The 22,324-nt window shown below is 53.4% G+C and overlaps 2 protein-coding genes across 2 annotated transcripts; one reads left to right on the top strand and one right to left on the bottom strand.

Moving 5' to 3' along the window:
• Positions 1–827: 827 nt before the first annotated feature.
• Positions 828–5,791, bottom strand: ZIC2 (Zic family member 2). The gene is made up of 3 exons (XM_012644441.1): positions 4,412–5,791; positions 2,461–2,624; positions 828–2,248 (listed from the first exon to the last, which is right to left on the bottom strand). The coding sequence occupies exons 1-3, from the start codon at positions 5,481–5,483 to the stop codon at positions 1,892–1,894; spliced, it is 1,593 nt and encodes a 530-aa protein (XP_012499895.1). The 5' UTR covers positions 5,484–5,791; the 3' UTR covers positions 828–1,891.
• Positions 5,792–15,627: 9,836 nt separating this feature from the next.
• Positions 15,628–22,324, top strand: ZIC5 (Zic family member 5). The gene is made up of 2 exons (XM_012644442.1): positions 15,628–17,398; positions 21,572–22,324. Exons 1-2 carry the CDS (start codon positions 15,871–15,873, stop codon positions 22,012–22,014), a joined length of 1,971 nt encoding a protein of 656 aa, XP_012499896.1. The 5' UTR covers positions 15,628–15,870; the 3' UTR covers positions 22,015–22,324.

Below are 22,324 nucleotides of genomic sequence, written 5' to 3'. Positions count from 1 at the left end.
TTGTTTGAAAATCGATCAACTCCTGAGGGAGAGGGTAATGAGGCCACAAGCCCAGGAGAGAAGCTGCTGGCTGGAGCTCCTGCTCATTCACTTCCACCTGGCAATTTTAGTTTTTATATCTTCTATTTTATTCTACTGAATTCTTGAAGAGGTTTTCTTTCCTTTAGGGCCAACGGCTTGTTGCTTTCCTATCTATCTTCCCAAAAGAAAATTAAAATGTAGTGTATTTACCACCTTTCTAGAACATCCTGCTGATTGGTTCCCAGCTGCTTTGCTTAAGCAGGATTTCTTGAACACGCTCTCTGCTTAAAATTTCAAGAAAAAACTTGGTGAAAATAGGCCCTTAAACTATAATCATTGGGCCAAGTTCAAAAACAAAGTACTCAGCTCACTTTTAAATGTGCAATTAAAAATAACTGTACCTCAGCTTTTCAGAGGGAGGGAGTGGAAAGGCGGGAGGGAAGAGGGAAAACAAAGAATAAGGAAATATTTAGTGCTCTTAAATCCAGCCCAAATAGCTGAAAGAAAGAAAGGCATTCCCTCAGATAATGGAGCCATTAGAAACTCTGAAGGTTCCTGCCGCCATTCCTCACAGAGGCTTTCCAAAAATTTAATTCACTCTCAGCTACTAAACAAAGGACCGAGAAAATAATTTTGAGACTTTCTGCCAAAGGGGCAGTTTGGCCTCGTTTTTTTATGCATACGTACACCTTCCTCCCCAGAATGAGTGGTGGTGCCTCCCATTCACTCAGGCACACTGATCCAACCCTCAGCTGCCTTCTTCCCGGTTTGCTTTAATAACTTTGCTAGAAAAAATAGTATGTTCATGCAGTTTCAACACATTTTATTATATTTCTGTATGCATTACTCTCAAAACATCACAAGAAATGATCAAACCACTTAAAACCTTCAAATAAAAAATCTGAAACAGTTTATGCCCACAAGTGTACATATTTATAGTTAAGAAACATTCTTTATAAATATTGTTTCCTCTGTAGCAAGTTAATACCATAATTTAATTACAAATGGATAAATATGGTAACGGGTATTTACAGAAGGAAGGGTGTTATTACGGAAAAAGCTAACGGCACGACGTTTATTTTCCCCCCACAATCTTTCATACAGGAACTAACAAATTGAACTTGCAAAAGCACTAAAACATCACATGTAAACCCAGCTAACAGAAAAATACATTCACAAGCGTTGTTGGTGGTGGTGTGTATGTGTGCTATGGATCAGTGTGTTTAAGAAACAGAAGGGAGACTTTGGCACGGCTCGTTTTTTTCCAGTCTATAGTTGCATGAAGTTTACAATCAAGTTGCCTCATAAAAAGGAACACAATATTCAATACCACAATACAAAATAAACCATTTTCTTCCACATTACTTAAAAAGAAACCGGGTAAATTAAAAAGGGGGAAGGGAAAGGGAGGATGGCAGGGAGGAACACAATCCGGAGTTTTACAAATGGACAAACTTCTATACACCAAGAAGCCATTAAAACCACCTCGGAGAAGGAAGGAGTCAGCTATGTACACAGTTTGTTATAAGACTGGGAATAGGGTGGTAAGGAAAGTGGGCATGGGGGTTAGCGGGGAGGTTTGGTTCAATATTTTTGTGGATTTTTATTTTTTTATTTTTTATTTATTTTATATTTTCAGCTTCAAAGACTCCGGAAGGGATATTTTTGCTTTTCATGCCTAGATTATTAAAAAAAATCAAAAAACAAAAAAACAACTTTTTAAAAATCCTTCTGCTGGTAAAATTATTTTCATCATTGTAAAAATCAGATTCTTAATTTTAACATGATCATACGGTGCCCTCAGCGCTAGTTGCGGTGAGGGCTGCTGCAGCCAGGGTGGGGATGGGGAGAGGAAGAGAGGCGCGACCCCTCACACGTACCATTCATTGAAGTTGGAGGAGAGGCCGCTGTGGCCCCCGGCTGTCCCGCTGCCCCCGCCAGAGCTGCCGCCGCCCCCGCCGCCCGCCCCGCTGCCGCCCCCACCACTGCCGCTGCTGCCGGAGGTGCCTGCCGCGCCGCCACTGCCGGAGCCTCCGCCCCGGTGCACAGCGGACACCGCGGCTGCCGCTGCTGCGGCTGCTGCTGCTGCTGCCGCCGCCACTGGGGATAAGTTGGAGCTGCTCTGGGGCTCGGCGCTGGGGGACACCAACCCTGGGGGCGTGGATGACTCGTAGCCGGAGCTGGCAGCCGGGGAGGACTCAGAGCCCTGCGGGGAGGACTCATGGACCTGCAAGACAAAAGGCAGGAGGGGGGACCAGAGGGGACTGGGTGTGAGTGCAGCTGCTGTGAGGCCGGCCCCCGGGGCGGAGCACCCCCAGAAATGCCCCTGGCCGTCCCAGGCCCTGGGGACCCTCCCGGGCTGGCTGAGGATGTCCAGGCCCGGCTGTGAACCGGTGCCTCTGGCCGGCCTCGCCCTCCTCCCGGCCTCCGTGGTGGTACCTTCATGTGCTTCCGCAGCGAGCTGGGATGCGTGTAGGACTTGTCGCACATCTTGCAGAGATAGGGCTTATCGGAGGTGTGGACGTGCATGTGCTTCTTCCTGTCGCTGCTGTTGGCAAAGCGCCGGTCACAGCCCTCGAACTCACACTGGAACGGCTTCTCCCCTGTCAACGGCAAACACCAGTGCTTGCTTTGGACACCCGGAGCCCTGAACCTCCACCCTGACTTTGGAGGGGGCAGGGCTGCAGCCACAGAGAAGAGCGAAGGCGCTGGGTCCCTTAAACAGGTCAAACCCCCTTTGTGGCAGAACCTAGTTGAAATTAACAGCCTTCCCTTCCACCTGACAGTCCTGCTCAATCATTTCATATTTTACTTTCTTCCAGGCTGACGCCCATTTCCTCAAATTACTAACGAATTTGGGGTAGCTCCTGGCCCTGCCTGCTTTTCTATAAGGCCTTCTTGGATCCGCAGCTTCTAACAAGTTGGTCTCGCCATGGAGAAGCTGTTATTATGACAAAATATTTGGGGCATTATCAAAATCACACAGGCTGCTGGACTGCTGTCGGTTTCTCTCCCCCGCCAGTAGGCAATTACATTTGGAGTTGCTGTGTGTTGTTTGGGGGCCGGGCTGTGGCTAGTGACTGAGCCAGTATTTTTCATCCAAAATTCTGCAAATTGAATTAGCCACAGTCTCACCTCCAGTCTTTTACAAATAAGTTGCAGGGAAAAAATATAAATATTAGAAATAAGGCAGCATGTAGTGATTGTGGAGGGGCACAAGCTGGGAGGTGAGGGTGGGGGAGTCAGCAAAGCCTTTCAAAATCTCCCTATTTAATTTTCTGGCGGTCCCTGCATCCTGTTGCCAGAATTCCAAGTGCTTGGAGTCATTTAGAGGTGTGAGAACTCAAACGTCTTTCCACTTGGAAAGGGGACCGTTTAACGTTAAATTCCATTAGCACCTAAATTGTTTCTTAAAGACATCCGCTCAGCCGCAGGACTCGAAAGCAAGCATTTCATGCAAATAAATTTCTCAAATTTTAAACCTTGTTAAAAGCTTGTCTCGCACCTCGGCTCCCTCCCTTCCCGGAAGAGAACAATAGGCCGCTGGCGCATCCCCACTCCGGAGTAAATATTGACGGGGGAAGTTGCTAAAACATTTGGCTTTCTTTTAGGAAATCGTCTGGCACGATTTTGGCTGGGGCCTGGTCATAGATGAATAATCTATGAGGCGGGAGGCGCGTTCTTTTGCGGCTCTCTCTTCTCACGCGATCCTCCCGCAGGGCCGCGCCGCCTGGGGCTCTAGCTGACCGGGCTGTGGGTCCAAGTTGGGAATCGCAAACCCTCTGGTGCCCATTAGAGAATTTCACAAACTGTTGTGAAACCACCGTAAAAACCCCGCGACCCACCCCGAGACGGGCTTTAAAAACACTTTAAAAATGAGAAATACTTTACAGCTTCGGCTCACACCAGACTCATTTAATGGGAAACAGTCCCGGGAAGGGCGTTTGGACCCCCAGTAAAAGAAGTGGGAAAACACACAAGCCACTCAAACATAGACCCCCGGAGCAGAAAAGCACATTCAGACAAGCTGGCAAAATCCTCTCTAGGCTCGATTCCCGGGCATCGAGTTAGAGAGCAGTTTTATTTCGTGCGTTCTATTTAGAACGGAAATTATTAACCGAGGCTGAACAAACGAACTAGTTGCATGACCCAAAGCATATATTTGATGTTTCGCTGATCATTTAAAACTCAAATTTCCGCACATGGAAAAATCCAGCCCAATATTCCTTCATCCTCCAACAAAAACAAGCTGCTGGCTCTCTGGCACACACGAACATCTCCCATCCCAGGGCCTCGGGCTGGCGATCTCTGCCCAGCATCGGCACCCCCAGTCCCTCACCCTACAGGTCTCTGCCCTCAGCGCCCTGTCCCTGTCCCGGCCCGCGGTTACCTGTGTGCGTCCTTTTGTGGATCTTGAGGTTCTCGGAGCGCGCGAAGACCTTGCCGCAGCCCGGGAAGGGGCAAGGGAAAGGTTTCTCGCCTGTGTGCACGCGGATGTGGTTGACCAGTTTGTATTTGGCCTTGAAGGGCTTGCCTTCGCGCGGACACTCCTCCCAGAAGCAGACGTGGTTGCTCTGCTCCGGGCCACCGACGTGCTCCACCGAGACGTGGGTCACCAGCTCGTGCATGGTGCTGAAAGTTTTGTTGCAGCTCTTCTTGGGGTTGCTCAGCTGCTCAGGGTCGATCCACTTGCAGATGAGCTCCTGCTTGATGCACTGCTGCCGCATGTAGCGGAAAAAGGCACCCGGGTGGTGGTGGTGGTGGTGATGGTGGGCCGCGGCAGCTGCCATGTTCATACCCATATTCATATTCATGGGGCCGTACTGGTTGTGGAGTTGCGCCGCAGAGTAGGGGTCAGTCCGCGGGCTGGCCACCTGGCGGTATTGCTCGGAGCGCCCGAACACCTCGCCGGGCAACCCGAGGCGCATCTGCCCATTGAGCACATTCTGCGAGCCATGCGGCCCGTGCTGCTCCGGGAGGCCGGGGAAGAGAAGGTGGCCCTGAGCGTCCGAGTGCGCATGGTGCAGGCCGCCCGCGCCGGGCCCGAACAGCCCATGCTGCCCGCCGCCCGCCGCAGAGTCCCCGAAGCCGCGGCTGCGGAACAGGAAGTCCCGGGTGGAGTTGAAGGGCGGCCCAGAGTAGGAGCCAACATGCGCGGCGTGGGGCCCGAGCGCGGCGGCAGCAGCCGCAGCCGCAGCCGAACCGGGATAGGCGCCGGGGCCCTGCGACGTGAACGCGGAGCTCTGGCCCGGGGACAGCTCGTGCGCACCCGGGTTCAACTTGAAGGCTCCCATATGTGCGGCGGCTGAGTCTACGAAGCCGTTCTGCGCCGCCGCCAGGCTCAGTTCGCGGTCCTGCATCTCGGCGGCCGCTGCCGCCGCCGCCGCCGCCGAGTGGTGATGGTGGCGCGCGAAGCTGCCCACCCCGATGGCCGGGAACTGCGGACCCGCGTCCAGGAGCATGGCCAGCGCGCCTGCCCGCCCCGCCGGCCCCGGCGAGTCCCAAGCCTCCGCGCTGCCTCGGCTCCCGCGCCGCGCGGTGCGTCCGGCGGCCACCGAGCTCCGGCTTCAGGCGGCGGTGGTAGCGGTGGCTTTAGCCCCGGGAGCCGCGCTCCTGCGCCCGCCGCCTCCGCCGCCGCCTGGATCTGCCTCGGGCGGCCGGGCGCTGAGCGAAGGCGCGGAGAGGAAGAGGAGGAGGCGGCGGCGAAGGAGGCGCGGGAGGAGGAGGAGGTGGAGGAGGAGAAGAGTCCAAAGCCAGGCGGAGAACCAAAGTGTATTAAAGGAGCTGCGGCGGGGGCGGGCAGGCAGGGCAGGGGAGGGCGGGCGAGAGGAGGGAGCGGGAGGGAGGAGTGGGGAGCGGAGCCGAGAAGGGGGGCCACCGGGGGGGGAGCGCAGCGCCGCGGCCCCCACCCCTGCGCGCACCCGCGCGCGCACGCACACACTCACTCGCTCTCGCACGCTCCGCGGACCCCGGGCCCGGCAGAGCAGCGCAGCGCCCGCGGAATGAAATCACAGCGGCGGCGGAGCCGCGGTGCCGGAGCGTGGCGGCCGTGCGCAGGCCAGGCAGGCGGGCGAGGAGAGGACGGAGGCGAGCTCCAAGCTCAGCTCCCGGGCCCGGGCCCAGCGCACCAGCGGCTCCACCTGACCGCGGCGGGGGCCGCGCGAAGGCGAAGGCCAGGCGCCCTCTCCCCAGCGCGCTCGGATGGCAGCTCCCTCCCCCGCGGCCCTACTCGCGCCGCCCCGCGCGGCGGGTATTGTTCGGCGCCGCGGCCGCGGTGTTTAGCCCTCCTCGTCCTCCGCGCTTGGCATTGGCTGCGCCTCGCGTAGTAAACTTGCAGCGGTCGCGAATTCCCCCAGATGAAGGAAGCAGCCGCGCTGCTCCCCCTTTCTTTAAGTTGTGCGGGAGGAGGAGGGGGGAAGGAGAAGGGAGGGGGCTGTGGGAGGGGAGAAGGCAGAAGGGCGGAGGGGAGGAGGGGGAGGCTGGGCTGAAAAACAATAACAACAATAAAAAAGTGATCTCTCGCTCGCCCCCTCCCTCAGGCCGGTTAGGCCTGGGCGCTGAAACCGGAACGGGCAGCCGCACCACGAGGACGGAGCGGAGTACGCGGCCCGAGCAAGTGTGAAGAGGCCAGAGCGGGCTCCCCCGTCCCGGTTGCGGTGGACTGCGTTCGCCACTGCCTGTGTTTGTTTCCGTGGGTGCCGCCGCAGCAGCAGCCTTTTATTTTTTATTTTTTGTCTGCTCCTTTTCCTCTCCCCTCCCCCCCGCGTCCCCTCACAGCCCGCCCCGGCCTCCCTCCCCTGCTCCGGCTCCTAGCCGGCCTCCTGGTCAAACCGCCCCTTTAACTGCGGCGCCCGCCCCGCCCGCCCTGCTGGCGCCGCTATTGGCCGCCGCGGCCCCGTCAATCCGGCACCCCCGCCCCGGGCCGGCCCGCCCCTCTTCACCCGCGCCCGGGAGCTCCTAGCTGCTGTGGCAGCAGCCTAACGTGCCCGCGGGCCTGGCCTGCAGTCCTGCAGCGCTTCGCCCGCGCGCTCGGCGCTGCTGCTCCTTTTCCCGGCAGGTCACAGCGCTCCCGGGAACCGGGCAGCAGGCGTCGAGCGGGCTGGGACCCCGGGGTCAAGGCGACCTCGGCCAAGTCAGGAGCGGGACGGCCCCCTGGGTTCTGGTCTTTCTGCAGAGGCCACGGACTCCCCGGGGATCCGATTCGCTCCGAAAACCGATTCGCAGACACCGAAAACCCCGGGGACTCTGGGCCCAAGCACCCTTGACCGCTCGAGATAGCCAGCAGCCGGGTCGCCCGGCAGGAGGCTCTACGTGTGGGGAGGTTTCGGGCCCGGGGCCCCACCGCGAGCGCGCCGCGGGAAGCGGCAGGGGGTGGGCGGTCTCCTGCCGAGTTGGCACACTCCCTACTCTCCCCGCACCTTTGTAAACTTGCTCGGTGGTATTGAAACCACAGGTGCAGAACGGTGGGCATAGATAAAGCCAGGCGTGCCCTTTCCTCCCACTCTGGGGACGCCCACCCAGACACTGCCCCCCCCCCCGGCCGTGGCCCCGAGCGCTCTCAGCTCCCCCCCAACCCGCCGCTCGCGTCCTGCTCTGATTACCGCAGTAAACACTGGGCAGCGGTCCCCGCGAGAGGGTTGTTTGGAAGTCGTTTAAAGACAGTGTCACTCTCGGGGTAAATGCCCAGAAACCGGGGCCGCTGCCACGATGGGCTGGGAAGTGTGGGGACACCCGCGGCCAAGCGAGGCTTTGGCCGGAGTTTGGCTACAGGTCAGGCCCAGGGCCTCCAGAGAAGAAACTGCCAGACTGGCAGGACTTCCAGAAGGTGTATATCAGTCCTTCTCCAGGAGCGGGGAGTGCCCATGGGGCCGGTGGCCTGGCGGCGAGGCTGCTCCCTGCGCCGCGCCCTGCCAGCCCCGCGGCTCCGACCGTGTCCCAGGCTGGCCGCTACGGACATTTCCTGTCCCACCGCCCAAAGCTCGCGATCTCGTGGTAACCGGAGTGGGAATGGCGGGCCCGGAGGTTGCGGAGGTGTGAAGGGACGGCCAGAGGCCAGCGCCTCAGGCGTCTTCTTCTGCCTCGCCTGCAGAACTGCTTTTATTTACAAATCTCTGGGAGTTGAAACAAAATTCGAGTAAGAGAAAATTATCAGCATGATTTCAGAATTATATGTTGACATGAAATCAACAGAAACGTGGGAAGAATTCCTCTAGCTCACTATTGCTGGCAGAACCCGGGCTCTTTTGCGCGCGCTCAGGCAGCCTTTCCAGGCTTAAGCTAGTGTCTAAAGGTTGGAGCTGGCCACAGTCCCTTGCATAAGGGGCCCTGTGCCCTCCCTCTGTCCCCTCCTTCCCAGCCATTTGGGGGGAGCAAGAAGGAGAGAGGCTGCGGTAGCTTGTCTGAAAGCACGGAGGGAGTTTGCCTGGAAGCTGGGGATTCTCGCTTTCTCTAAAAGGAAGAAATGGTCCTCTTTTCCACACCCCTCTCTCTGTATATAAAAGGGGGTGGAGGGCAGATGCCACACTGGCCCCCTAGACTGAAAGGGACCTGAGAGAGAGAGACAGACACCGAGAGAGAAAAGAAAATCTCTAGGCAGAAAGGCTGCTTTGCTACGCTGAATCCATTAAAAATTGCCCAATGCATAATTTTTCACACTTGTTTATTTTATTCATCACTTTATATGGGGGCACAAGACGAGAGTACTTGGAAAGGCTTACTCCAAAAACATTTCCAAAAGAAAATATTTCCGTAGAGATTGGTTGTGAGAATAGCAGACGTGCACATCCGAAGACCTCACTTCCCTTCCTTCTTTCAAGCCATCAGACTTGCAAGTCTTCCTCCTTTCCCACTTTCTCACCCCTCCCCAATCCTCCCTCCCTCTCCTCTCTGACCCATTCTCTCCTTTCGCTTTGATTCCTCCTTTGCTGAGCCCGCGTTTGGGGCTGGCGCGGCTGGGCGCTCGCTTGCGCTGGATTCCGGGGGCCGCGCGCGGCCGGGCGGTGGGGCGGACGCCTTAATTCCCGCCGGAGACCCCGCGGGCTGGGCCCTCCTGGCTATTCTTTACCGGCTCCAGTTCTCCTCTCTCTGCAGGGCACAGAGAAGCTGAGCCAAGTTCAAAGTCACATCGCCGTCCACTCTCAGAAGTGCTTTATTTCTCTACAAACTGCAAAACCCCTTTCCTTCGTGACACAGTATTTTTTTTTTTAAGGAAGGAAAGGGAAGAGCAAGCGAGAGAGAGCAAGGGGGCGGGGGAGGGGGAAGGAACCTGCAAAAGCTTTCAGAGTTATTGCCTCAAAAGTAGACTCGGTTCCTTGGCTGGAGAAAAAAAAAGCGGCCAAGCTGCTTCTGCGTTCTGCACGGTGTGAGTGAATTCAGTTTTTCAACAGGTTTCTGGAAGGCCCTGTCTGCGGTGGTGTCAGGCCCACAGGACCTGCAACTGTCTTCATCCTGCAAATGTGTTCCCTCTTTGCAAGTTTCCCAAAATTGTTCTTTGGAAATCTTAGGGAGCCCACGTCCTGCTGGGCCAGAGCCTGGGGCTGACGAGCATCTGGCCCCAGGGCGCGCATCCGGCGTACATTTCCCCCCAAGTGGAGGGAATGACAGCAAGATGGAGAATTGGAGCTATCTTGAAAAAATGGACAATCCCCACAAACATCCAAGCACTCATCAACCGAACACCTTGTTGCCGTTTGTGGGCCTATGTAAACGGTGTTGACTAAGTTCTTTTTGTAGTGCGATGTGTATTTTGTGTACCTATACATAAATACAGCTTATATACACATAGCATACTCTCTCACACACATAGGTGTATGTTGCTAGACAAGAGAAGCACAAAAACCAACGAGCAAAAAAAAACCTACCTTTAATTGGGAAGCAGAAGAACTTGGTGGCCATACCATTCAAACTTTGCATTTTCCTCTCATAGAAGGAGGTGGAAATGGTGGTGGGGGGAGTTGAGAGATTGAGAGATGGGTTGGGGCAAACAAGTGTGGAATAAAATAACCTGTCTATATAACCTGGACCAAAAGAAAGAAAAAAAAAGGACTTCACAAGATTCCAGCACCATCTTCTATATCACAGACTCATAAATTCAACAAGATCATCAACAGGATATTAAGTTGCAGGTCACCTTTGATTCAGTCTTCTCAGCCACCCCTGGTCTGGATGACCCCTGACCCATGAAGGACCACATGTGTGGTGGGGAAGCCCCCTCTGTAAAACCCACTTAGAACAAAAGTTCTTTGTCAGGGTTTTAGAGAAGTGTAATGTAAAAGAAGGGGAAATTGTGAAAATCTCAGCCAATGTTGTAACTTTTAAATACCATTTTTAAGAAGGGGTGGGGGAGGTTGAGCAGAGTTGTCATAGGATAAGACCTTCTCTAGTCTGCTAAAAGTATGTCTTTCTTCCTACAGTTAAAATTTACTGTTCTGTAACTGGGCTTATAAAAAGTCTCTATATAAAATATATGTTCACCAGCAGTTTAGTGATAGGAATGTAAATATTTGTGTGTTTGTCAAAAGGGACTCAGAAAAAATAGATGCCATCAGCCACCCCTGCCTTTACCCTTGCATTGGTGACAGTGGTTGTGGTTTTGCAAAAGGAAGAGAACTAATTGTCCTTATTTTGTCTCCTCTTTCCTGATGGGAGTGTTTCTATTGCTTCAAAACAAAACAAAAACAAACAACAAAAAAAATTAGGAGGCATTAGCTTACATGAATGTGTTTAATTATTCTGAAGACCTATCTTTTGGGCTCCCAGGTGAACTATATCCAGGGAGGTTGAATACCGATGACAGGCAAGCAGCTTTCCAATAAACTGCAGTATTATTGCAATAGACGTTGTAATACAATTTATGCTGTCATTCATAAATAACAATGCCATATGTCAACCATATTGCTTACACAAGTAAATCCATCAACGTGTCACTATTTGATTTATCTCAACAGCTTCTTCAAATATTGAAGTATAGATATTGGAAGGAATGTGGAGTGGGAGGAATGTCCCAAGAAATTTGAGATTTTATTTTTAACTGTACAACCTCTACTCCTTTATGCTCTGTCCAAAAACATCCTAAAGGTTAAGAGATGAAGAGGAGGAGAAGCACATCTTGGGGCCAATGTAAATAAATATTGGGTGGTTATGTGAACAGTGAACATGTAGGGGAATTTTGTAGTTCTTGTTTTGACCTTCTCAGCATAGATAGAACAATGATGTGTTTCCCAAGAAATTACCAACCCTAATGGTTAAATGTGGGTCAAAGGCCTTTCTCCAACAACCTCCATCTCTTAGAGTAAAAATTGATAACCAAATGGGAGTAGTTGATGAGAAGGAAATTTTACTCAACTTAGTCTTTCCTAGAGGGGAAGTAAAGACAGTCATATTTTTTCAGTGGCTTTTAACCCCAAAGGCAGGCGAGGTGGACGTGGGATGGGTCCAATTCTTGGCTATCCAAAAACCAAAAAATAAAACAAAACCCTCCACGGAATTCAACATCTCAGTCACGGCCACACAGCCCCAATTTTCTACCTTTTTATCCTCATTAAGTCCATGTATGTGTGGTAGTGGTATTAGCAAGAAGCCCTTTTTTGGTTACTCAGCCCCACACGTATCCGTGGAGCCTGAGGATTCAGGGTGAGCTCAGGATGGCGATAACCCTCGGAGAGGCGCTCACAGGGCCGCGAATTGCGGGGCGATTGGGAACACCCAAAGCACCTGGGCGGGTCGCAGCCCTCACGCAAAACGGGTCGCGCGTGACGAAGGCTGGAGGGGGGGCATCCGGTCTCTGCCCCGTGCAGACGGGGCGGGCGGCCAGGAGAGGCGGCCGAGGACCTTGCTGCCTAGACGACTGGCGAATCTGATTTGGGAAAAGCCCTTGAACCCAAAGTCCTTATCACTTCCGGCGGTGACAAAGCTCTACTAAAACGCAGCTTTGCCAGCTCCTTTGCCCACCTCGCCCCGGCTTTCAGAGAGGTCTGAGCACACCATCACCCGCCTCCCAGTGTCTTAGAGCAACATTCCACTCCCGCTCTAGTTAAGTACCCATTGGCGCCCCTGGGCTGGGCTTCGAAGGTCCTTCGCTTCCTCCAGTAATTCTGGAGGCCCCTTTCGCTCTTGAACCCGCCTCGGGCGCGGCACTAGACGCTCCAAACCCACCGGCACCTGGCCCTTCTGCAAGGAGGCCGCTCTCGCAGAAACCACGCGGGACCAGAGAGTCGTATAGCAATTGCAGGGGCAATAAAAGGCGGCTTGGTGGGTCCCCCTGCCCCTTTCTTGTCCACCCCACTGTCCCCGAGTTCCCCCCTCCCTCTGCCTGCAGAAACAATCAAACAAAAGCCAGGAAATGTCCAATTCACTTCCCTTAGAGTTTATTAATTGCCCACACCCATCGCAGGAAACTTGGCTGTGTTTGGTGAAGAACCGAGGGCTCGGGGGAGTGGTGGAGCCGCGTCCCCCCTCCGCGCAGCGGGGAGCCGTGAGCGCCAGCCCGAGCGTCCCCAGAGACTGGGTCCCGCTGCCACCAGGCAGCTGAGCGCGGCGTGGCCGCCGGCTTCCGGCCAGCTGGGATCCACTGTGCCTCTCACCTCCCCAGCCTCCTGGCGCCTTTGTTTGGGGCTGGAAGGAGGTTGGGGTTCAGGGTGCAACCAAGAGGTCTGGAAACCTATGCCCCCAAGAGCCCCTGCTAACTCCGGAAAGGGCATTTCCATGGCTTGCCAAGTTGCCGCCTCCACACAAGCACCTCTGCGGCAAAACGCAGACAGGGGCATGAGTTTGGACGATTGGCCCTAACGACCAGCGCCGCCGTCGAAATATGGGGCTACATCCACAGAAGGAGAATTGGCATAACGCCTTCTTATAGCCCCCTGCTTTTAAAACTAGTATTATTATTTTCTCCAACTGCCTGGAATTTGGTGGTGTTTATTTAGGAAGTGTGATACAGTTATTGGGTCCTTAGAAACTCGGGACGTTAAGGGGGTTTGATTTGGCTCCCAAATAGCTTGAAAGGGAAACAGCGCACCTGGGGTCAGGCGGGTCATCACAATAACAAAAAGCGCTTCTACAAAATAAAAAGCTCATTTATAAAGAAAGGCAATCCCGGAAATCCACTGCGAGCCTTCCTGAGGACCATCTAGCTAGGCCTATTCTCAGGTTTAATTGGCAGGCGGTTTATTGGCGTCTTATTGGTGTTGATTGAAATTTTGCTCCCAGTCCTTTCTTTTAAGAATTAGCATCTCAAGTCGATTTACCTGACTCAATTATCTTTTTAGGGTCTAGATTTGGTCATAAATTTGCAAATATTTATTAAACCCACTTTGTAAATATCCCTCTTTCCGATCGCTACCCAAATCTCTATTATTTCCGAAGAAAGTTTTCTTTTTTAAGGCTTCCATAAAAAGAAATTGATCAGGGAGCTATATTTGAATTAAGACATATTAAATCGATGACAGATACATATCACGCTGTGTTTAACAAGAGTTGTACAAGGAGGCGGGTTCCAGATTCCGCACGGCTCTGCTTCACCATTATTCACATTTTTACAGCCTTTCCTTCATGCCTTCACCCATTAAACCATTAAATTTCAGCAATTCAATAAAACAAAGCAGTTATAATTTTGATGAAAAGCTATTTTGAAGGGGGTAGAGGTACCCATTTTATTGCACAATAAAAATGCTCAACAGTCCATATTAAAGGGTAGGTTGTGTTTATTTCTTTCTTTCTTAATTCATCTTTTTTTTGGTTTTACTTATAACCTGCAAGATTGAACTCAAAGCTGCCATTACTGTAAGCATTTATGCTTACTCCCAAGGAATTCAAATAAAGGAAACTCATTTGAAATGTTCTGAGAGAAGACTGGTGGTAATTCCGAATATGATGCTTCCTTCATAAACCATCCACAGAGATGGCACCGTGCTCAATCACCCTTTGCCTGATTGGCTTGAGATGTTTTAAGGCTTTGAAACGAAATTATGAAAGGATTCCCCCTTTCCAAATAGGATATGTGGATTTTGTCACTGCTGTTTATTAAATTTTTTTCATTGTTTCCACACCTGCCTTTATTTCCCCATATTTGAACTTCATTGAAGCTTGAAGAAAAAGCCCATTTGAAATTTGATGGTAGTATTGTCTTTGTTTGCTTGTCAGTTTTATAAGAGAAATGACATTCCCAAGTCTCATACCAAAGCCCCCTGTTAAACATTGTTCACACCAATGTAAATGGCACTATCCAAACAACTCGTTTGGAGATATTTCTTATTACTTGCCAGGGCCATCTCCCAGATAATGGCTTTGCGTGGTCTATTTTTACTTGGACTGCGAACGCATTAAGCTGGAAACATGTTTTATTATGTCCTCAAAGAAAAAAAATCACATTCTAATCATTATCACTTTTTTACAAGTAATTTTATGGAGGGCAGCAAAATAAAAATTTAAAAACCCTGACTTTAATTTTTGAGTTTTTGGAGCATCACAAATTTCAAAGGTGTTTTTTTTAAAAATCTGAAATTACATTTTGGGGCAGTAAAACGCCTAATTTGGGGGAGGGGGCGCATTTATCCGCTCACCAAAAAGTGATGCAGGGACCGATTTCTATCTTGAAAAAACTGATTTGATACTAAACTGATGGTAAGGCATGGGGTTCGCTAAAAATAAAATTATTTTTAAAACCCGTTTTCATGGATTTCAAATAAGACATCTATCTCTCACAGGGAGACCAGTTTATTAGAAAACGGTAAGAAGGTGAAAGTTGATTCTATTAGTAAATAAATAGCCAAAATATTTCTTGATTTAATATAATGTTTTATTGGATCAACTTCATTTTGTCGACCGGTCAAAGAAACTGAGGCACACATACGGAGTGTGTTCTGGTCCGGAAGGAAAAATTCTGCTTAAAAGGACATTGCTTGTTTAGCGGTTTCCCTCTGGAGAGATGCCGTTTGGCCTGCCCTGCCAGTGTATCTCCAAAAGGCGAAAGTTAGAATCGCTGCCCGATATACTCTCCCGCGCCCCTCTGGTAGATCTAATTGGAAGTGGCAGATCTAGAACCGATGAGTAGTGAGATTACACTTCAAGCCAACTCCTTTGAACCATGTTGAAAAGGACTCCATGAGCTAAAAAGTCGAGGTAAAATGGTTCCTTTGGGGAAAGATTTATTTTGAGTTCACCTGGTGTTTCGCAACCAACAGACTTTAATAATCTTTCTCACTCCGTTACTGTCTGTGTGCGCTATGTGAGCGTTGAGCAGGTTGGGTGTCCACATAAGTCTCTAGCATCACTACTATAGGTTCACCCTCCTCCCCTAGAGAGCAGCCCAGGACTCTTCCAAGGGAGGTGGGAGTAGAAAATATTTGGGTGCTGGAGGGGACGGAGCCAGTGGTGAGGTGGAGGTTCCCCCCACGCCTTTTGCCCCTCGGGGGTCCCCAGCTACTCGCCGCTCTGTGCCCTCTGACCGCGTGCAGGCGCAAGGTCTCCACTAGGTGCATCAAGGGAGCGCTGGGCGCTGCGCACAGGCCCGGCTCAAACTTTCTCCAAGTGCAACTTGGACATCCCCGGGGAGGCGGGGAAGCCGGGCTCCAACGGAGGAGGGGGCGCGAAGCGAAAGCGCAGGCGGCCGCAAGCACAGGGGCGGATACCCGCTGGGCCAAGGGCCTGAACGGGAGCCAATCGGGCAGCCGAGGCTGCTGCCAATCACGCGGCTCCCTCCAATCCCACCCGTGCCATTTCCAAAATCTCGGTCCCACTGTGTAGCTCAAATGTGGTGTTCACTCTGCCAATCGCTGGAGGATAGAGTGGGAACAGGAATAAGGAGAGTTAGGAGGCCAGGACAAAAGAAGTTAAAGGGCGCCTAATATATACATGTTTTTGAAGGCGGGCAGAGGGAAAAAAGTCCCCCCAGTGAGGGTCTATGGGCCTGATTGTGTAGTTCTGATGGAGCCCCCTTTGAGCAAGAGGAACCCGCCAGCGCTGAGATTAGCGGATTTGGCAACGGCTCAGGCCCAGCCGCTTCAGAATATGACAGGCTTCCCGGCGCTGGCCAGCCCGCCCGCCCACTCCCAACTCCGCGCCGCTGCTGCGCACCTCCGCCCGCGGGACCTGGGCGCTGACCCCGGCGTGGCCATCACTCCGCTCGGACCCGAGCACATGGCCCAGACGAGCGCGCTGAGCCTCAGCCCTCCCTCCCAGGCGCTCCTGGCACACACCGAGGCTCCGGCGGCTGCCGCCCATGCTGCAACCTCGGTCGCGCACCCCGGCGCGGGCACCTACCCCGGTAACGGGGGCAGCAGTGGCGCGCAGCCCTCCGCGCCCCCGCCCCCAGCCCCTCCTCTTCCTCCCTCCCCTTCACCCCCTCCCCCGCCCCCGCCTCCTCCTCCTCCTCCTTCTGCCCTCTCGGGCTACACCACCACCAACAGTGGCGGCGGCGGCAGCAGCGGCAAAGGCCACAGCAGGGACTTCGTCCTCCAGAGGGACCTTTCCGCCACGGCCCCCGCGGCGGCCATGCACGGGGCCCCGCTCGGAGGGGAGCAGCGGTCCGGCACCAGCTCCCCCCAGCACCCGCCCCCGCCTCCCCACTCGGCCGGCATGTTCATCTCGGCCAGCGGCACCTATGCGGGCCCGGACAGCGGCGGCGGCCCAGCGCTCTTCCCCGCGCTGCACGACACGCCGGGGGCCTCTGGCGGCCACCCGCACCCGCTCAACGGCCAGATGCGCCTCGGGCTGGCAGCGGCGGCGGCAGCCGCGGCGGCCGAGCTGTACGGCCGCGCGGAGCCACCCTTCGCGCCGCGCTCGGGGGACGCGCACTACGGAGCGGTGGCGGCCGCTGCAGCCGCCGCCCTGCACGGCTACGGAGCCGTGAACTTAAATCTGAACCTGGCGGCGGCGGCCGCCGCAGCAGCAGCCGGGCCTGGGCCCCACCTGCAGCACCACGCGCCGCCCCCGGCGCCGCCGCCGCCGCCGGCGCCCGCGCAGCATCCGCACCAGCACCACCCCCACCTCCCAGGGGCGGCCGGGGCCTTCCTGCGCTACATGCGGCAGCCAATCAAGCAGGAGCTCATCTGCAAGTGGATCGACCCCGAAGAGCTGGCCGGGCTGCCGCCGCCGCCGCCCCCGGCCGGCAGCGCCAAGCCCTGCTCCAAAACTTTCGGCACCATGCACGAGCTGGTGAACCACGTCACGGTGGAGCACGTGGGCGGCCCAGAGCAGAGCAGCCACGTCTGCTTCTGGGAGGACTGTCCGCGCGAGGGCAAGCCCTTCAAGGCCAAATACAAGCTCATCAACCACATCCGCGTGCACACCGGCGAGAAGCCCTTCCCCTGCCCTTTCCCGGGCTGCGGCAAGGTCTTCGCGCGGTCCGAGAACCTCAAGATCCACAAGCGCACTCATACAGGTGGGTGTCTGTCCCCGGCCGCGCCGCCGCCGCCGCCTCCTGCGCCGCCGCCGCTTCCGCCGCTGCTTCTCCTCCTCCTGCTCGCCTTAATTTTTTCCTTCTTTCTGCTGCTTCTCTTCGCATACGTATAACCCGGACGTGTGACTTCTTTTTTTTTCTCCCCCCTTTTTTTTCTATGAATAAGTAATTCGATAGCACACACAGGCCCCGCGTTGGGTTCCCACACGGCGGAGTCTCCAGCGCGCCCGCAGCCCCTCGGCCGGGACCGGCAACGCGCTCCAGCCGCCGCCGCAGCCGCCTCGGAGCAGACGCAGCAGCATCAGGAGCAGGAAGGCGCCCAGGACGGTCGGCAGCCCCCATCCGCCTGACCCCGGGAACTCGGGGAGGGCGATGGGAAAGGGAGCCCAGGGCCGGCCCGGCAGCGGCTCCCTTCCCACCCGGTCGCAGGCCCCGCTAGGTCCGCCGCGCTCCAAAGAGCGGGTGTCGGGTTTGCTTAGTGCTGCACTTCCGAGAAGAGAGGAGCGCGCTTTCGGGCCCCCGAGCTCCCCACACGCACACGCACTCACATTCGCCCGCTGTTACACACCCCAAACACATCTTCACGTGCATACGTCTCACACTGCTCACACACACGCGCGCGCGCGCCCTGGCGCGCGCACACAACACCCCATTCCTGCGACACCCTTATGCTCCCACCCTCACTCACCTTCCACATGCACCCCTCACTCACACTTCAGTTACACACCCACACACAATCTCACTCGCTCTAGAGGGTGCTGGAGAAGCTGGCTTCTGTCCTCTTAAAGAAGGTTCTAGTTGGAGGAGGTCAGGGCCTCCTGCGATCGGTGAGGCCTACCCTGCCATAGGACTGGAGGGGAACACACGGCGCCATGGGGACCCTCTCAGCAACCCCGAGACCTGCCTTTGGAGGTCCCACAGCCCCGAGTAGGGCGGCTGCGGCGGGGGGCGGGGGGCTGGCTCCTGTGGGTCGTGAGTCCCCACTGAACGGACAAGCGCGTCGGGCGGAAGCGCTGATGAGCGCGAGTGCAGTCGGGATTTATAGGGACAGACAAGATTACCCCTCGGAGGACACTTAAGTAACTGGAGTTTACATTCAGTAATCACTCGGCTGATTTATCGGCGCTGTGGCGGCGAGGAGGTAGCCGCGGGGCGTGGGCCCCAGCGCTAGGCCAGTGGCCCGGCCAGGGCATTGGGGGCTCTGCAGGAGCAACCGCGTCTGGGTGGCCCAAAGTGCCCGGGCCTTACCCCGTCTGCCGACACCTCACGGGCCTCCCCCGTGCACCGGCTGACGACGGGCTGGAAGCACGGTTTCCCAAGAGCCCCGTTTTTTTTTTAATCGGGATCAGTCTGCCTTAATGATTTTTCCAGAAGGAGACTTCCCAGGAGGCTCTCATAAAAACGCCCCGGCCTGCTAAGCCAGCTGCTTGCTCCAGTGCCCAGCACTTCCAACCAGGCAGGGTCCAGGGATCGTGGAGTCGTCCCCCCACCCGGCCCCCAAATGGAACCCATAAACGCGGTGCGTGCGGCCTCGGGAGGGGAATGACGGTCCCTTCGCAGGTGCCCTGAGGTGACAGCGCGGAAAGCCAAGCCGGATCCAGGTTCCTCTCTGGCCCCTGCGGCACAGGCTGCCACCCTGCCACCAAAGGCGGCTGGGACAGGCGTGGGGGCGGGGAGCGCCGAGGGGACCCGCGGCTGTTTGGGCTGTTTGGTTTTCGGGCCCCAAGTTGCCCGGATGGCTGCATGGGCCCCGCCAGGCGCCTCCAGTTGAAACTCAGACCCGCGCCTGGTGATTTCGGCGGTCCCAGGGCCACTTAGCCATTGGGCCTTGTGCCCTGAGAGGGACCATCGGGACCTTCCTTCCCACCCTGCCATGCAGCTCTCCCTTTTGGGGTTTTCCGGGATCCCGGGAACGCATTGATCAAAGGGACTGACTAATCCCTGGCCACTCCTGAAGGCCCATTTCCTGACCCACGTGCCCCAGTTCCGTTTGTAACCTTCCCTGAGCCCAGCCGGACTCTCTGAGAGAGGGGACCTGGAGTTATCCACACAGAGCTTCCCTGACTTTCCCGCAGACACTACTTCTCTGGAACTCTGGAAATAGTTAAATTCTGATGTGCCTCCTCTGTCAGAATCTTAAACGGAAACACTGGGCTCTCTCAGCCTTTCTGGTTAGGTGGAAGTTGCTTACTGCCCCCTTAGGCTTCCTGAAGAACACAGGCCATTCTATCACCCTTTCTTTTTTTTTTCTTTCTTCCTCACCCTTTCCTTTATCCCTAATTTGACTACCTCCCTTTCTCATGGGTGGTGGAGGAGCTAGCGATGTTCAAAGCATTTATTCTTCACAGTCCGGGATATGTAGGTTGTACAGAAACATGAGGATTCTAAAAAACAACATTGCACATTTGCATAGGGTGAATAAGTAAAACCACTTAAGCCTCCATATTGAAGAAGGTCTAATTATAATTTTTTAAAAAGAACACTATATTAACTTAGATTATCTCCAGTTTAAAGCATAATACAGAAATCAGGACAAATCACTGATGTTTTGATAAAAAGAGATTAACTTTGTTTTTGTTACAGCTCATTTACAGAGAGTTTTTAAAGGTTGTGATTATCATTATGTTTCCCTTATACTTAAGAGATCAATGTAGAAAGTGTATTTGAATAGTGTCTAATTTCATTTTTAAACAATATTTCCAGGTAGGGAAAGTTATATTCCAGGCAGCTGAGTACTTTCAGATGTGCTAGCATACTCTGGCATTGAAGCAGTTATCATTGGTGAAATCTTTAAATAAACCCACCACATGGAACTATCTATACAGAGGGATTGAGAAAATTCACCACAGAAATTTATGTACACTAAGCTGAGTCTTAGTAGTCTCTTTTTAAAGATAAGTTATCCAAAACAAAGGAAAATGCTATACCTAGTGTGTCACCAGAGTAGCTGCTGAAATGTGGAGAAATTCAACTTTATTTTTTAAATCATGTAAATATAAGAGGAATATCTTATCCAATAATATGTATGAGATGACTTCTTCAATTTTTGACTCCAGTACATCAAGTTCATAGGTACTAAGGTGAGGGAAAATTCAGTTAGACTGTTACCTGCTGTCTTCCTTTATTTGCTTTTTAATACTGAGATACAGTGTGGCTGAATTTCTCTAGTTGTCTTGTTAAGCATTTCCATTTCCTGGACTAGAGGCCTTGTGTTTAAAAGCATTATGTATGGGGGGTGGTTAGACCAGCTTAAAGGGGTGATAGGCCAAAGACCCTGGTTTAAAAAAAGTCCTTTTAGGCTATTAAGCAATGCAGAAAGCTGTTAGAGTTAAGTTTACTTGTGGCATAAGGCTAAGGCTTATGGTCTTTATTAATGTTCGTTAAGTTTCTGTTCTGCTGTGCTCTTAATCGCCCTGCAAGTTGGAAGGAAAGCTGTAGAATACAGAGGCCAACAGCCTCTCCTCTGCCTAGCAAGCGTTGTAAAAATCTAGTGGTGGGAATGTGTGTTTCACAGGTGCCTTTCTTTCTAAAGAGAAAAGGATTGTTTTGTTTTACCCCCTTCCTTTCCCAACCCCCTATTGTCTCCTGCTGCCCCTTTCTAGGAATGAAATCCTGGGAAATGCCATTATTATAATATTGCTGCATCCCCAGTTTGCTTTTACTTTAGTGTGTTTATTTTTTTCACTTTTTCTTACATTTCTATCCTCGCCTGTGGCTTTGGAAATATCATTTTGTCAGCGTTCATCAGGACAGCGTTCATCAGGACAGGAGGATCTCCTACTTGCTTTTTTGAGTGTACAGACCCTGGGGGGAGGTGAGGGTGGTCTGCAGGTCCCAGGTGGGTTTCAGTGTTACATCTTGGACCTTGTTCCAGTCCTGGGGATCTCACCCTGACCCCTGGTCTTGCAGGGGCTGACATCCAGCCTTTCTCAAGCCCAGGTCCAAGCAGAGCCTCTAGGCCAGTGGACTCCAGGCCCATCCTTGAAGTATCCTTTCCCCTCTGCATTCTTGAACGTCAGAGTTAGGAATAAGAATTAGGCTGGAAGTTGGGCTTCGGGAGAATAAGAAAAATACATCCTTGGTCCTGCTCCAAGATTTCTCTCAAGTGAGAGGTCTCTGGAAAGCCTTTGTTAACCTTCCTGTGTTTTGTTGCAGGGGAAAAGCCTTTCAAATGTGAATTTGACGGCTGCGACAGGAAGTTTGCCAATAGCAGTGATCGAAAGAAACATTCGCATGTCCACACCAGTGACAAGCCCTACTACTGCAAGATCCGAGGCTGTGACAAATCCTACACTCACCCGAGCTCTCTGCGGAAGCACATGAAGATCCACTGCAAGTCCCCACCACCTTCCCCAGGAACCCTTGGTTACTCATCAGTGGGGACTCCAGTGGGTGCCCCCTTGTCCCCTGTGCTGGACCCAGCCAGGAGTCGCTCCAGCACTCTGTCCCCTCAGGTGACCAACCTCAATGAGTGGTACGTTTGCCAGGCCAGCGGGGCACCCAGCCACCTCCACACACCTTCCAGCAATGGAACCACCTCCGAGTCTGAAGATGAGGAAATTTATGGAAACCCTGAAGTTGTGCGGACGATACATTAGGATTTTTTATTAATAAGTGAAATATTAAGTGGGAGTCCTTGGACCACATCCTAACCTGAGACAATGCCGAGCCTGAGACAAACCCGTGACTCAGACTTGCCACCGGGTCTAATTAGCCCTATTTATTCAGTATGAAACCCTATGGTGTTTGTACATTTAATTAATTTAATTAAGATATTTGGGCTTTTTTTTTTTTCTTAAACAAACAAAAAACAACCAAGCTGGACTTGTACATTGCAGGGGGACAGGGCTGGGGGCAAATTGTACCAAGGAAAATGAATGGAGATTAGTGAATCGAGATACACACTGC

Source organism: Propithecus coquereli, unplaced genomic scaffold, assembly GCF_000956105.1.
Source record: "Propithecus coquereli isolate 6110/MARCELLA unplaced genomic scaffold, Pcoq_1.0 Scaffold212, whole genome shotgun sequence".
Classification (NCBI taxonomy): Eukaryota; Metazoa; Chordata; class Mammalia; order Primates; family Indriidae; genus Propithecus; species Propithecus coquereli.
The sequence above is the reverse complement of the archived record's forward strand: the minus strand, read 5'-3'. Positions and strand labels throughout refer to the sequence as shown.

Bases quoted from the DNA above. Each gene is read 5' to 3' on its own strand.
- ZIC2 (XM_012644441.1), bottom strand. From the start codon at position 5,483: ATGCTCCTGGACGCGGGTCCGCAGTTCCCGGCCATCGGGGTGGGCAGC. The intron at 2,625-4,411 runs GTAACCGCGGGC...TGCCGTTGACAG, and splicing joins CCACAAAAGGACGCACACAG to GGGAGAAGCCGTTCCAGTGT. The intron at 2,249-2,460 runs GTACCACCACGG...TTTGTCTTGCAG, and splicing joins CGCTGCGGAAGCACATGAAG to GTCCATGAGTCCTCCCCGCA.
- ZIC5 (XM_012644442.1), top strand. From the start codon at position 15,871: ATGTTTTTGAAGGCGGGCAGAGGGAAAAAAGTCCCCCCAGTGAGGGTC. The intron at 17,399-21,571 runs GTGGGTGTCTGT...GTTTTGTTGCAG, and splicing joins CCACAAGCGCACTCATACAG to GGGAAAAGCCTTTCAAATGT.